A 13,456-nucleotide genomic window follows, 5' to 3' on the forward strand; every position below is an offset into this window, starting at 1 on the left:
ATTTAATGAGCACTCAGCATATGGAGATGACATCTACTCACTGTTCAGCCACGTTTGGGTCAAAAGAATCCGTTTCGGTGGGTGTTTCAGGCAGGGAGGAGCCGGCCTCCTGTATCTGGCACAACTCCTCATCTGTGATGATGTCGAACACGACGTCATCTGGAGGCCTGCAGTCCGTGTTTGCACCTGGACCGCGGAGGCGGATCAGGAGAGAAGAGAAACACGCACGGTTATGCTCAGTTTGGCTCACTCACACGGCAGCTCTTCTGTCCTGATGTGAGAGGAGTGTCTGCTGGAATGTTCCAGGAGAGCCAAGGAGGGGACTACAGGTGAAACGGGCTGTCTACCTTAAGAGACTTTTCTTAAGCCCCTCGGTCAGGGCTGAGAGAGGTTCCGAGTTCTTACACAGTCTCTGAGGAGCCTTATTTGGAAGGAAAATAACTTTACCAGAACCTCACCAGAATAGAACAGTAGACACACTTCTGTGCTGCTGAATCCCTGAGCCATAAGACACGGACACCACCTACCTCCTCAGGCCTCTCTGAAAACAGGAGCCTGTCGGACCTGCCCTGTCATCCCGACCCACCGAGGGGCGGGGGTGGGAAAGCCCCTGGCTCTGCTCAAGGAGTGACAACCACCACTGTGCTCTACCCGGGGGGCTTGTGTCCGACTTTGCGGGCCACTCGGTAGGGAGAATGCCGTACGCAGGCCCCTGTGCCAGTCGCCCACCCAAAAGCACTCTCTTGCACGTGGCATGGAAAATGTGATTGCAGGTCTGAGGTGAAAGAGAGGAAGAAGGAAGGAGGAAAAGACAGATGAGAGGGAGGGAGGGAAGAAGGCAAACAGATAAAGAGACAGGAAATGTCAAAAATCGAAACGAGTGACGTCAGCACTCTGGCAGAGCGCCACGCTCTGCCACTGCTGGAGCACTCGTCAGTGAGTTAGGACAAGGCAAGATCCCTGGGCCGTTTAGCAAGACGATGAGTTCATATGAGCTACCAGTGCCTCGCTGGCCCTGCCACGTGGCTACTGGGACAGGCCATGCTTCAGAAGGAACGTTCTTCCTCTTATCTGGTCTGCATACGGGGGGGCTTGGGGCACAGGCTGAAAAAGGGGCCCAGGATTGGTTTCTTTCCATAGACCCAGCCACACTCCTCAACCTGCCTTCGGAGACTGGCAGAGGGAAGGAAGAAGGAGGAAGAGGGAAGGGAAAATGAGCACAAGGGACTCAAAACGATGTCCACTGACAGAAATCAAAAAAGACCTCACTAAATGGAGAGCTATACTATACTACGTTCATGGACTGGAAGACTCAGCTGTGTTAGGATATCAAGTCTCCTCAAACTGATCTAGAGATTCAATGTAATCTCCATCAAAATTTCACCAGAATATTGAATAGAAACTGACAAAATGATTCTAAAATTTATGTGAAAAAGCAAAGGGCCTTGATAAAGAACAAAACTCTACCCAATTTTAAGACTCATTATAAAACTCTGATAACCCTAACTGCCGTATTATTTCCTGGTAAAAGAAAGAGCACGCGGATGGATAAATAGAACGGAAAACAAAGTCCAGATACAGACCCACGTATGTAAGGGCAACTGATTTTTGACAAAGATGCAAAGACAATTCTCTAGGAAAGTAATACTCTTAAGCTAATGGTATTAAAACAATTAGACATGTGCAAAATAAAGGTGAATCTCTACAAAGAGCTTGCACCATATACAAAAATGAACTCAAAATGGTTCAGAGACCTAACTGTGCAACCTAAAACTGTAAAACTTGTAGAAAAAAGGAAGATCTTCGAGTCCTTGGGTTAAATATATATGCCACTAGAAGAAAAGAAAAAATCTGATCCATGAGAAAAAAAACTGAAAGGCTGGACTTCATCAAGATTATCAATATCTGCTCTATGAAAACCATTTCTGCTCTTTGAAAGAAAATGAAAAGATAGGCTATAGACCGAGAGGAAATATCTGTAAAATGCATAGCTGTAAATAATTTGTATCTAGAATATATAAAGACCCCCGAAATTCAATAATCAAAAAAGTTTGTTTAATCAGCAAAGGTTTTAAGATATGCTAAAACGGTGTGAAGTCCGTGTCCCCACCCGAGCAGCTCTCTGGAGCCGGCGTGAGTGGTGGGGCCTGCCGACCTTGATGAGTTAGACAAAAGGAGAGCGGACAGCGCTTCGGAAGGCCGGCTGCCCTGGATCCAGGCAGAGGCCAAGGAAGAGTCCAGAGGGCCCCCCTGCAGGAGGCCGTGATGCCTGAGCGAAGATGGGACTCGCCTCTGCCCCTGCCGTCTCAGCTCTGCCTCCAGGACATCCACAGTCCGGTCCCAGAGGGCAGGCTGGACCGCTCTGCTAGGCCGAGCTTGGAGCAGCAGGAACTAAGTCCTGCTTCTTTTCACTGAGCTAAGTGAAAGGACACGAAGGCGAACACATCCCCCCAGCCACTGAGGGAGCACGTGAGCCATGGGGGTGGGGGGTGGGGGCGTGGAGGGAAGGATGCGGCTGTCCCCTGGGCCACTGGGAAAGAGCGCGGGATACTGGGCCGGGCTGTGGGAGACGGCGTTGTCCAGGGCGTGGAGGACGCTCCACGGGTAGTGTGTGAGCTAAGAGGTACACAGAGCTCATGTTAAACAACACTAAATCATATAGGGAGAGAACTGTTCCCTTTTCAATTCTCTTTCAAGCCTAATTACATCAAAAAGAAAGTCTCAGACTGGTGGCACTATATTTTTAGCACTTCTGTAAAGCCTAGGTTCGGAAAACACTGAATTACGCTGGTTACAGCTAACGAGCCACGACGGGGGAGCGAGGTGGGAGTGGAGCCTACAGAACACGGAGGGCAGCAGCAGGACCCTGACCTTGGCCTCCGGCGGCCTGGGGCCCAGCGTGGGCCGGGGACAGTGCGGGGCTGGGCTCTCCCTGGCTGGTGCCCGAGCTGGTGCTGTCGGGGGAGCCGGGGCCCTCGCCGAGCTTCCGGAAGCAGGCTCGGCAGCAGCGCTCCTTCCTGCCGCTCTGCTTCGTCACGACGTAGTTGTTGCAACAGTAGTAACAGAACACGCGGCCACAGACCCTGGGGACCAGACGAGCAAAGGCTGTGAGGACGACGCGCTTGGGCCCTCATGGGATCTGCCCAGCACCGGAACTGGGCTCTGTGTTGAGTTCTGGACACCACGTGGCTCTCGTCCAACCTGTCCCCTCCCCCACTTGAGAGTGTGGCCTGAAGGGCTATTTCCTAGGGTCCTAATAAAGCCGTCCTCGTGGTAAGGTTAGCAGGAGGGCGTTTCGTTTCCTAAGGTCGTGGGAGGCCCGGGACAAGGCGTGTGGCCAAGCCCGCCTTCCCTGACACAGGACGCGGGTGTGCATTCCACGCCTCGGCCCGTGCTAATGATGCTCCCGCTGCCCCGGCCCAGTCCCAGTCCGAGATTCACGAGATTCACGTTGCCTCCCCTCCTTTGGGCCAGGGAGTGTCCTTGCTCTCTGGGTTCCTCCCCCTGGGTTCCGGCAACGCCATTTCCGGTCCCTGCAGGCTCAGAGGGCCCAGGGCTGCTTGCTGGTCTGTGAGTGCTCCACAGCCCTGTGGGCCCCCTCAACCCCACTCCCACCTCTGAGTCAAACTCTTCCCTTCCTGGGGTCCTGGAGTGTCCTACTGTCACCCCGCCTAGCACACCCTCCTCGCCCAGCCCCCGCACGGCCGAACGGCACTGCGCTCCCCCGGGACAGCCGGCCACGTCCAGGCCTACGGGCCGCCCGCTGACCTGCAGTGGTGCCGCCGCACCATCCAGCTGAACTCCCGCTTGCAGTCGAAGCAGTGGTTCGCCTCTGTGTCCCCGAGACACCTCTCCTCCTCACTGAGCTTCTGCTGGAATTCCAGGGCATCTGACTTCTGCCAGAGGGCGTCCTTGTCCCTGTGACAGAGCCACATTCAAAAAAAAAGAATCCATGAAAACAGAATTATCCCCAATTCATTTCAAAAGACTGACTTCAACTTGCCAAGACACAGAAGGAAAATCCACTTTTAACTTGGAAACACGATCCGCCCTAGGGCTCCTCTGTCACGCACATTAGTCCCAGACTCGACAGGACCCTCCAAAAATGCGGGTCCTTAACTGACGCCACGTGTGGAAGCAGAGGCAGTCCAGGAGGTAACGAAGCAGCTCTGGCCACTGCGAAGGGTGCCGGCACGGATGAGGGTCACACGCTGCTCAGGTGTCTAAACGACAGTGCATAAGGCCACTGGGAGTTCAAGCTACACGGGACGTGACACTTACACGATGGTCTGTGTGCTGTGAGCTCAAGGACCACGACGGCATCGCCCACCCGAACCTGACAGGTACTTGGGGCCCTTTATGGTTTTATGGTTTATGGTTCAAGTAACGACCAATCATTGCAGCAAGATTTCCCAGTCTGAACTCCGACGGGACGTTAACCTCCCCTGCTCCTCCGAGAGACGGGGCGGTCGCTCCAGGAAGCGAGACTGAAGGAAGCGGGAGGCTTCCCAGGTCTGGCGTCACCGACCACGGCCATCTCACCGGGACGTGTGCAGAGACTTCCTTACTGCTGCTAATGGTCATTTTCCGGGCTTATGCCTTCTGACGTGGGGAGGTCTAATTCTTTCCTGGACGGAACCCCGGCCACCGTCCTGAGGGTTAATGTGGCCCAGCAGCACCTGTGCCCCGATGACCAACAGCAGAGCCACTCGAGCCCTGAGAGAGACCAACTCCATCACCAGCCGGGGTTCCGTATCAACTCCAGATGACTTCCCCGAAAACCAAAAGCCAGACATGGAACTGACTGGCTTTTTAAGGACACCTGAAATTGTCAGGAAGCACGAAGATTCATTCTCTAGACCGGCACTTCTCACGGCTGGTCCAGCTTGTCCTTTCTGTCCCAGTAGGCCAGGGGCCCACACCCTGGGAATGTGGGGATACTGTCAGCACCTGGGGCTTTTCATCATACACCTTGGGATGATGTTTGCACTCAGAGGTCATGAAGGCCCTGAGTTACAAGTTTGCAAATTGATGACATGTGGGCAAAGTTTTAAACTTCCAATTAAGTTACGATTTAATGTCACCATTTTGCAACCCCAAATAAATGAACAGATCTAGGCATTGCTTATCCATGGCTGCTAACATTCAAAGAGAAGGCTAACTGGGTCTTGTGTGGCTCCTGAGGGAAAGACCCGGAACTATAAGCCAATTCTGTGACGCGTTCTGGCCGAAAGTTTGAACCTGAGGCTGTGCAAGGCTCTAGTGGAGCGGTGGTTTCAGCTCTGGCTCTCTGAGGTCTGGACCTGCTCCCCGAAATTCTAATTTGGTTGTCTGGGAGCGGGGGGCCTGGAAATAAGTTTTTTAATGGATTCCTCAGTGATTCCAACGTGCGGTCAGGGCCGAGAACTCAGCTCTAGTTTCTATCATCAATTTATAGGAAACACAAAGACTGAAGAGAACACAGGAGATGACACCACAGGCACGTAATCAGCAAAATGTGGGCCACGGAAACCACCAGATGAATGACCCGGCTTTTTCAAAAGTCAATTGCAAAAAAAAAAAAGAGAGAGAGAGAGATAGTGGGGAAATCCAGACTTAAAGAGATCTGAGCAACATTTCCATGCAGCGTATGGATCTAATTTAGATCTTGATTAGAAAAAATGATAAGGCAATTGGATAAATTTGAAACTAGCTAGATACATGATAACCTTTAAGTGTGGTAACAATGTGGTTGTTTAAAATGGAGAGTGCTTGTCTTGGAGAGATTCGGACTAAAACGTTTGAGGATGAGCTGCTCTCTGGGATTTGCTTCAGAAGAATCTGGGGAGGTGGGGGCAGTGGGTGGGGCTCTGGATGGAACAAGATCACCCATGAACTGAGTCATGCTGAAACGGGGTACACGCACAGAGGGATGCATTATTATTCTGTTTCTGTATATCTGACCATCTCCATGAGAAAAAAGTTTAAAAATTTTTGAATGACCTGCCAATGTTTAAAAGTCAGGCCAATTTCACATAAAAATTTAGATTTCCACCTTCTCTTAAGAAATAAGGTGACCTGGCAACTCTCGGCTTGGGGCCTGTGTGGCACCACCTGGCAGGAGGGAGCATGCCGTGCCCTCCGGCTTCTCCAAGTGCCCTCCTGGCCCAGTGCACACATTTACACTAGTTGTCGCCCCCTGCGCTGGAGTCTGGGAACCCTGGTGCCGGGGCAAGTGGCATGGAAGAAAAGGAGGAAAGGGCTTCTGACAGAGGAGCAAGGGCAGGGGGAAATTCTGTAAGATCCTGAGCATCACTTATGGTCACTCTCGTGACTAAGCACAGAGACTGAAAATAGTCACAAAGCAATATGAAAACAAACCGGATGAGCACGGGCAGTCAGCGACATCCTCGCGAGGCCGCCACGGGCCTGAGCGGACCCCGCAGGGGTGCAGGGGCCCTCAACACAGACCGCGCCCAGACAGGACCGGGGAGGCAGTGCTCCCACTTCTAAGAACAGCCACATTTCTTTAAAGAAAAACCAAGCTTGCGGGGAAACCCCAGCCACCTGGGTGTCCCGACATTCACCTGAGCAGCTCTATCAGCCGTTCCTCCAGGTATTTCTTGGTTCTATTCAGATCATCCAGGTCGGCAAGCATCTTTTGGTCATTCTTCTCCCGGTTTGTCACCTCCTGGCAGAGTTTACTGTAATACTCCTGGGTTTTTGTCGTAGCTTTTTCAAGCTCTTTCTGGGTCCTGGAGGAGGAGTGGTAAGTTTTCCTGCTGATCCACGACTTCCAGCTTCCCCTGTGCCCTAGGCTAACCCAAGCCTCTAATAAGGGGTCCCGCTGCCCTCCCAGAGCCCCTCGGTAGTAACCTGCTCCCCTAACCCTGAAGACTCCCTCACACGCCCAACTCTTCACCCCTACCCCGCACATGCACCAAGTACAAGGGGCATTCTGGGACAGCAGGTTGACCTCAGGTCACCAGGGGCACCCCAGGCTGAGCTGAACTCTGTACCACTGGTTCTTGGGCCAGGACTGGGGTTATAAGAGGAGCTGGATGGGTGAGGCTTGTGAGCCAGTGCGGGGTGGGGAATTAGCAAGAGATAAAAAGGAGTCAGGACAGAAAGAACAGAAGCATAGCTTCCTGGAGGCGACCACATGGAGGAGGATCAGTCTTCCATGGGTCTCTGGGACTCTATGCATGGGGCACGGAGCTGAGCACACAGCAGGCCCTCCACCTGCAGTGCCGGGTGTTCCAGCTGACACCCCGAAGCGTAAGGAGTTGTGTGGGGCGCCGCAGAGTCTCGGTCTACAGCACAGGGGGCTGACTGCCCCACGCTCTCGCCCACCCCACTCTCAGCTTGGCTATCCTATGAGGCAGTGCTTCTCCAAGGATGCCCTAGAAACTCCCAAGGCCAGCAAGATGTTCGTAAAAGCTCCAGTGAACAGAGGGCTCTGAAAAGACGAATTAGTTTGTATTTAATGCAGCCTTTTCACATCCAGTATAATGCTGTCAGGAGGTTGTATACTAGATACTGTCCACCAAAGCGATCTTGTGGATGTACACACAAACACAGACACAGCTTAGTCACACAATGAATTAACAAAATCAAATCCCGGGCAGGTGGATTATGCAACTTTGAGCAGCTAAAACAAAGGCTCTGAGATCTCAGAAATAACTACCGTTATGGCATTTAAAAAAAAAAAAAACCACTCACTTAGGAAATCCTATTTAAACTGTTGTGAGCGTGATCTGGCTAAGCGCACCCAGAGCCCCTATAGGATTCGAACTCTGGAAGAGTCAGATGAAAAGAAATGCACATCCAGTTCACCGAACATCCAGCGTGTCCTGGATCTCCCATCGGCCTGGGCCCAGCCTCAAAGGAGGGTGGGAGGGGAAAAGGCGGGAGGGGCGGGAGGAGAAAGGGTGAAAGCTCGCGTGGCATTGCCCAAAGCCGCTTTCATGGGGTGCACGTGAAATTCAGTCCCGGCATGCCCTCCTCCTGCGACACCTGTTTTAATCGGGCTTCGGAAGGACCAGCTTGGCCCCCTCGCTAGACGGTGGGCTCAAGCTCACAACCGCAGGTGGTCCCCGAGCCTGAAGAGAGGCAGCTCCGGAGACCTGGGGTCGGGCCACGCAGTAAGGTTAAAATGCTTATGATGAAAGGGTGACAGCACGATGTGCTCTCGGGGACAGAACCAGGAGGGCTGCGGGAACACGCGATCCCGGACCCTCGCTCGCTCACTCTCAGGGTGAGCCTGGGAGAAGCCTGTGCCTAACCTGCGCCTCTCATTTCAGTGGATCCGTAACAGGGAAGATGTGCACATGTGTACATGTACACACACACACACAAACCAGCACCCATAGTAAAACAGCACAAAACTATCTATGTATTTTTTATGTAGTTGCTGAGAAAACAAACTCTAGAGCTAAATGGTCTTGTCCCTAATCCTCCTGGCATCACTTACACGGTCTGACCCTGGGAAGGTGACTTAACTCTACTGAGCCTCGTTTTTCCTCATCTATAAAATGGAGGTAAACAATAACATCATCCTCATCGGACTGTCAGGAGGATTAAACAGGCACATAGATGCAAAGTATTTAAAAATGGTATCTGCTCCATTTTCGATGTTATTTGTTTGCTGTTATTATTACATTATACCCCAACTTCCGATTCCTGTTAGTTTCTCCAAAGCACGATGCTCCTGATCTGGAATGTGGCTGCCGCGGATAAGAAAGCGGAACGAACAGGAAGGGCCCGCTGCTCACGGGGCTGTGACGGGCACAAGGCCAGGCCCTCCGTGGCATGCTCCGGGCACAAGCACTTTGAGTCTGTGGCTTTTCTTGCAAAATGATTTCTTGAACCTCGTGTGAGTGACTTTCTAGACGACCGCCCGCGTCCCTGGGGACTGGACGGCGGGCCGCAGGCGGGGACTGTGTAACTCACCTGTCCAAGCGTTCGCGCAGGGCGGCCTGCTCCTCATCCTTCTTCAGCACGGCAGCCTGGCACTCCGCGAGACGGCTGCTCGTGCGGCTCAGCTTCTCTCCCACGTCTGCCTGTGCGGCCTGACACGGACGCCGGGGAAAAGACACTCGGCTGCAGAAGCGTGTGCCAGATGCCGTGGAGTCACCTGCACCCACCTGTCCTGGCTGGGTCACTTCTAACTGGGGCGGGGGCTGGCTTGTTTTTTAAATGCAAGAGGTAGGAACCTTTGTTCTATATTTGTGGAGTGTGACACAGTCCTATTTGTAATTATGTCCCTTAAGCACTAATTGTGACTGGTTGTGGTGGTTGGGGGGGTAGCAGGTATCGGAATCTCCAGGGTGGGGGTAGAGTTGGGGTGGCAGGGAGCAGGGTTCACTTAAAATAGTCACTGCTGTGAAAACTGGTTTCAGTGACACCCCTGCTCCCGCTCAGTCCCGAGTTGCTTATCGAACACCAGCCGAGGTGACTAAGGACAGCTTGTTTCCTTTCCACGGGGCTGGGTGGAAAACACACTTGGCAGCTTCAGCCCAGGTGTCCAGGGAGTAGAATGGGACCGTGATACAAACTCGGGGTGTCCACAGAAGTGAACTGATGGAACTGATGACAGCTTCGGCTTGGGAACTGGAAGGCCTGTAGGGAGCCCCTCAATGGCACAGTGAAAACCAAACCAGACTCCCTCTCCCTAACAGGCCCACACACTGGGACTGGAGATGACCAGGCGGAGGCCACCATACCAGTCTCCCTGCCCAGGCGGGCCCGCCGCTGATCAGGGCTCTCAGCCTACCTCCAGCTTCCCTACAGCCTCCTGGGCGGCCTGCAGCCGCTGGCCTCTTTCCTCCAGCTGGCCCCGTAGGCTCCTGCACTCTTCACTGGCCGTCTGCAAAGGACGAGAAAGGGATCACAGAAGTGAGGTCCCTATTCTGAGACTCCCTCAGCCGAATCCCCCAAACTCAATAAGCTTCAGGGTTCATTGGTTAACAAAATCATTTCAGGCTTACTAAGAAGCTTAGCTTGGTCCCCAAACTTAGAATCTCACTTCTGCAAGGGCAAAAGTGGCCCGAGAGCACGCGGAGCTGCACGGGATGGGCTGACGGGGCGGGAGGCCCATCTGTGGAAACAAGCACAGGGGCTGCCTTGGAGCCGAGGGCCAGGAGCGGTCTGAGAGTGCGCAGACCTGGACACGGACACACGGGTGATGAGCACTGGAAACCGAAGCCCCACGGCCGTCCTGCCTGCGTCCTTGCTCTTAACCCCCTTCTTCGGGCAGTATCAAAGGCACGCGGTAACCGCTGTTCTCATAAGCTCGTCTATCCCAAAGGCCTTGTGAAAACCAATCGAGTCAGTTCCCTACACCTGCACTTGCTGTCAGGCTGGTGCCTAAAGGGACAGAGAACCCAGAGACAGGACTCGAGGCAGCCAGGGACTGCTGGCGTTCTGCAGTGAGCGCTAGAGGCTACAGCAGGGGTCTCGAACGCACATGCCCAAAGGAGCTGGGCGAGTACAAAAAAACAGCAAGGAAAATACCAGAGGCTGAGCGCCTCCTTTAAAGTGGGCAGCCCCCACCGAGCTCCTGCGACTCCTGTCATGTGGGCATGGGGCACAGGCTTGAGCATCTCCCAAGATTTCAAAAGAAGCCCCCTCACTGAATTTGTAAACTTCCTGCTCTTTAAATGTTGGCTACTAATTTAAAAAATTCTGTGTGGGCCAAAGTTGTGCCCCTAACGTGTTCCTGCAGGGAAGAGGATGCTGTGAGCTATGACAGCAGGACGGGACCAGGTCTGCCCAGGCCCCCATGTGCCACATGGGTGAAGGTGCATCTTATCTTCTCATGAACCCATCAAGCCCTGCCGCAGGGGACAGGTGCAGCCCAGTGGTCCAGGCCGGCACTACCTTAAGTTTGCTCTGGTAGTCCATGATCTCGGTGCTCAGCTGGAACTTGAGGGTGTCGAGCTCCTGGTGTGCAGTCTCCTGAAGGCTCTGGGCCCGCTGCTCAGCCTGGGCCAGCTGGGCCTGCAAGCCAGGCAGTGAGCTGGCTGCCTCCTCGGCCACCTTCAGCTTCTCCTGCAAGCTCTCCTTCTCTCGCTGCAGCCCTGTCACTTGGTATTCCAGGCTCTCTCGCTCCCTTGAGGCCGCCTCTTTCGCATCCTGGAGCTCCCGGACGGTGCAGGCCAACGCTGCCTCCATCCGCTCCTTCTCCGCGGTCAGTGCGCAGACCCGGATGCCGAGCTCGGCTGTGTCCGTGTTGGCGTGGTGCAGCTGCTCCTGCAGCTCGGCATGTTCCAGCCGGGCTTCCTGGGAGCTGCATTTTGCCTGGGACAGCTCCTCCCGCAGGGCCTGGAGCTCCTCCATCCTCAGATGGGCCTCATCGGCCCTCTCCTCCTGCAGCGCCCCTTCCCGCTCCGAGCACTGCAGCAGCTCCTGGACATGGGCCCTGTTGAGGGCTTCGCTCTGTTCCTTCAGTTGCTGCACAAGGGCCTTGTGCTCCTGAAGAGCTGCCTCGGCCACGTTCAGCTGGCTCTGCACCTTCTCCTGGTCAGCCAGGGCTGCCTGGAGCTTGGCCCGGAGGTCCACCACCTCGTCCTGCAGTCGCTGAGCCTCCCCGCGATGGACCTCCAGCTGTGCCTGAGACAGGGCCAGCTGGGCAGCTAGCTCATGGGATGCATTCTCGTGAGGTGGGCAGAGCCCCTGCTGGCCTTTTTCTGCCGTGAGGGTCTCAATCAGCTGCATCTGCTGGCGGCACTGGCTCTCCAGAGCCCTGAGCTCCCCTTCCCGGGCCTCTGCCAGCTGCCGGCACTGCTCCGTCTGCTCCCGCAGCTGCTGGCACTCGGCCTCCTTGCTCTGCAGGGCAGCCTCCTTCTCCGCCACGTGAGCCCTCATGGTCTCCTTGGCCTTCTTCACGGCCAGGAGGCTTGCCTCCATCTGGTCACCCATGTGCCGGATGCTGGCCTGCTCGGACTCCAGGGAAGCCAAGGAGCCCTGGATGGCGGCCTCCCGCTGCTGCAGCGCCTGGTAATCAGCCTGCAGGGCCTGCAGCTTGTTCTCCAGCAGCTGATTGCGCGCGGCCATGCTCTGCAGCTCTGCCTCCAGCTCCCTGTTGGCCTGCTGCAGCTCCTCCTCCTGGGCGCTCCTTTGCATCCGGGTGTCACCCCCGGGTCCCTCCTGCAGGCCTCTCTGCTCCTCTGGCTTCTCGCAGGCCTGTGGCAGGGCAGAGTCCGCGGGGGCAGGAGCCCCGCTCTTCTCACCCGCCACCGGCGAGTCTGGGCCTAGCTGCCCCGCCAGCCGCTCCAGCCTCCCCAGCTTCTGACTGAGGTGGTCTTTGTCCTGGATGAGCTGCTTCTTCTCCTGCTCCAGGTCGCTCACGTGCTGGCTCACCTGCACCAGCTGGGTCTCCAGGAGCTGCAGCTGCCGCGTCAGGGACCTGGCCTCCTGCTCTAGCAGCAACTTCTCCTCGCGCTGCCGCCGCTCCCCCTGCCTGGACTCTGCTAGCTCTTCCTCTAGGGAGCTCAAGTGGGCCAGCGACTCCTGCAGCCGCCGCCGGAGCTGGGCGGCTTCCTGCCCCTTGCCAAGCAGCTGTTCCTGGAGCGGGACTATCTCCCCCAGCAGGCGCTCCAGGCCGGCCCGGGCCTCCTCCTTCAGCTGCAGCTCCTTGGCCAGCTGCTCCAGCTGGGCACTCTGCTGCCTATTGAGCTCCCGGACGTCCAGGGACGAGTCACTGGGGATGAGCTCTTGCTGCCCCTTCGTGTTCAGTGCTGCATCTGCCTTCTGCTCGGCTGTGCCCAATGGACCTGGGACATTAGCTAAGAGCTGGTTCTGCCTGCCCAGCGAGTCCCGTGTGGCCTCGAGCTCCTGCGCCAGGGGCTGCAGCATGGCCTCCAGCTGCCGCAGGGCTGAGCGGTAATCGTCCTCCTTCTCCGCAGCGCCCAGCTCCAGGGCCTGCAGGCACTTCTGCAGCTCCTTCACGGTGTTCTGTGTGGCCTGGGTGACCTCCCACTGCTTCTGGAGCTCGGCCATCATGCGCGTGAGGCGAGCGTTGTCCTCGGCTGCGGCGCGGCCCCTCTCCCTCTCCATCTGCAGCTGCTCTCCCTGCAAGCTGACGGCTGCCCTCAGCTCCTGGTTCTCTCTGTCCAGCTGCTGCATTCGCTCCTGCAGCTGCTTCTCCCGCACCTCCAGCTGGTCCAGCTCCACCCGCATCTCATCGAAGCCCTCCAGTGCCTCGTTGTTTAAGGGGCTGTTCAGGTCAAAGCTGGAGCCCATGTCCTGAGTCTGGGAAGGAAAAACAAAAAACAAGTGGCTCTGGAATTAAGCTGCACGGCTATCTGGAGCAGCTTACAGTGTAATGAGAAGAGAAGCGAAAATACGGCAGTCACATGACCCCAGGTGAGTCTCTCGAGCTAGTCAGGATGTGACTCTGCTGCTTTCAAACACACTGTTCGACTGTTTATAAAATAACTTCATTTTTAAAAGGCCTAAGTTCTATTTGGATATA

The 13,456-nt window shown here is 55.3% G+C and overlaps 1 protein-coding gene across 1 annotated transcript in view; it reads right to left on the reverse strand.

The window, feature by feature from the left end:
- Positions 1 to 13,456, reverse strand: part of FYCO1 (FYVE and coiled-coil domain autophagy adaptor 1) — a 74,822-nt gene that overhangs the window by 37,701 nt on the left and 23,665 nt on the right. The window contains exons 8-14 of the mRNA XM_039837548.1: positions 10,861 to 13,233; positions 9,755 to 9,847; positions 8,932 to 9,050; positions 6,567 to 6,734; positions 3,769 to 3,918; positions 2,872 to 3,083; positions 42 to 186 (exon numbers count right to left, since the gene is read on the reverse strand). Coding sequence (XP_039693482.1) covers positions 42 to 186; positions 2,872 to 3,083; positions 3,769 to 3,918; positions 6,567 to 6,734; positions 8,932 to 9,050; positions 9,755 to 9,847; positions 10,861 to 13,233 — 3,260 coding nt within the window. The remainder of the gene's footprint in view (positions 1 to 41; positions 187 to 2,871; positions 3,084 to 3,768; positions 3,919 to 6,566; positions 6,735 to 8,931; positions 9,051 to 9,754; positions 9,848 to 10,860; positions 13,234 to 13,456) is intronic.

The sequence above is a fragment of the Pteropus medius genome, unplaced genomic scaffold (assembly GCF_902729225.1).
Source record: "Pteropus medius unplaced genomic scaffold, Ma_sr-lr_union100, whole genome shotgun sequence".
NCBI lineage: Eukaryota > Metazoa > Chordata > Mammalia > Chiroptera > Pteropodidae > Pteropus > Pteropus medius.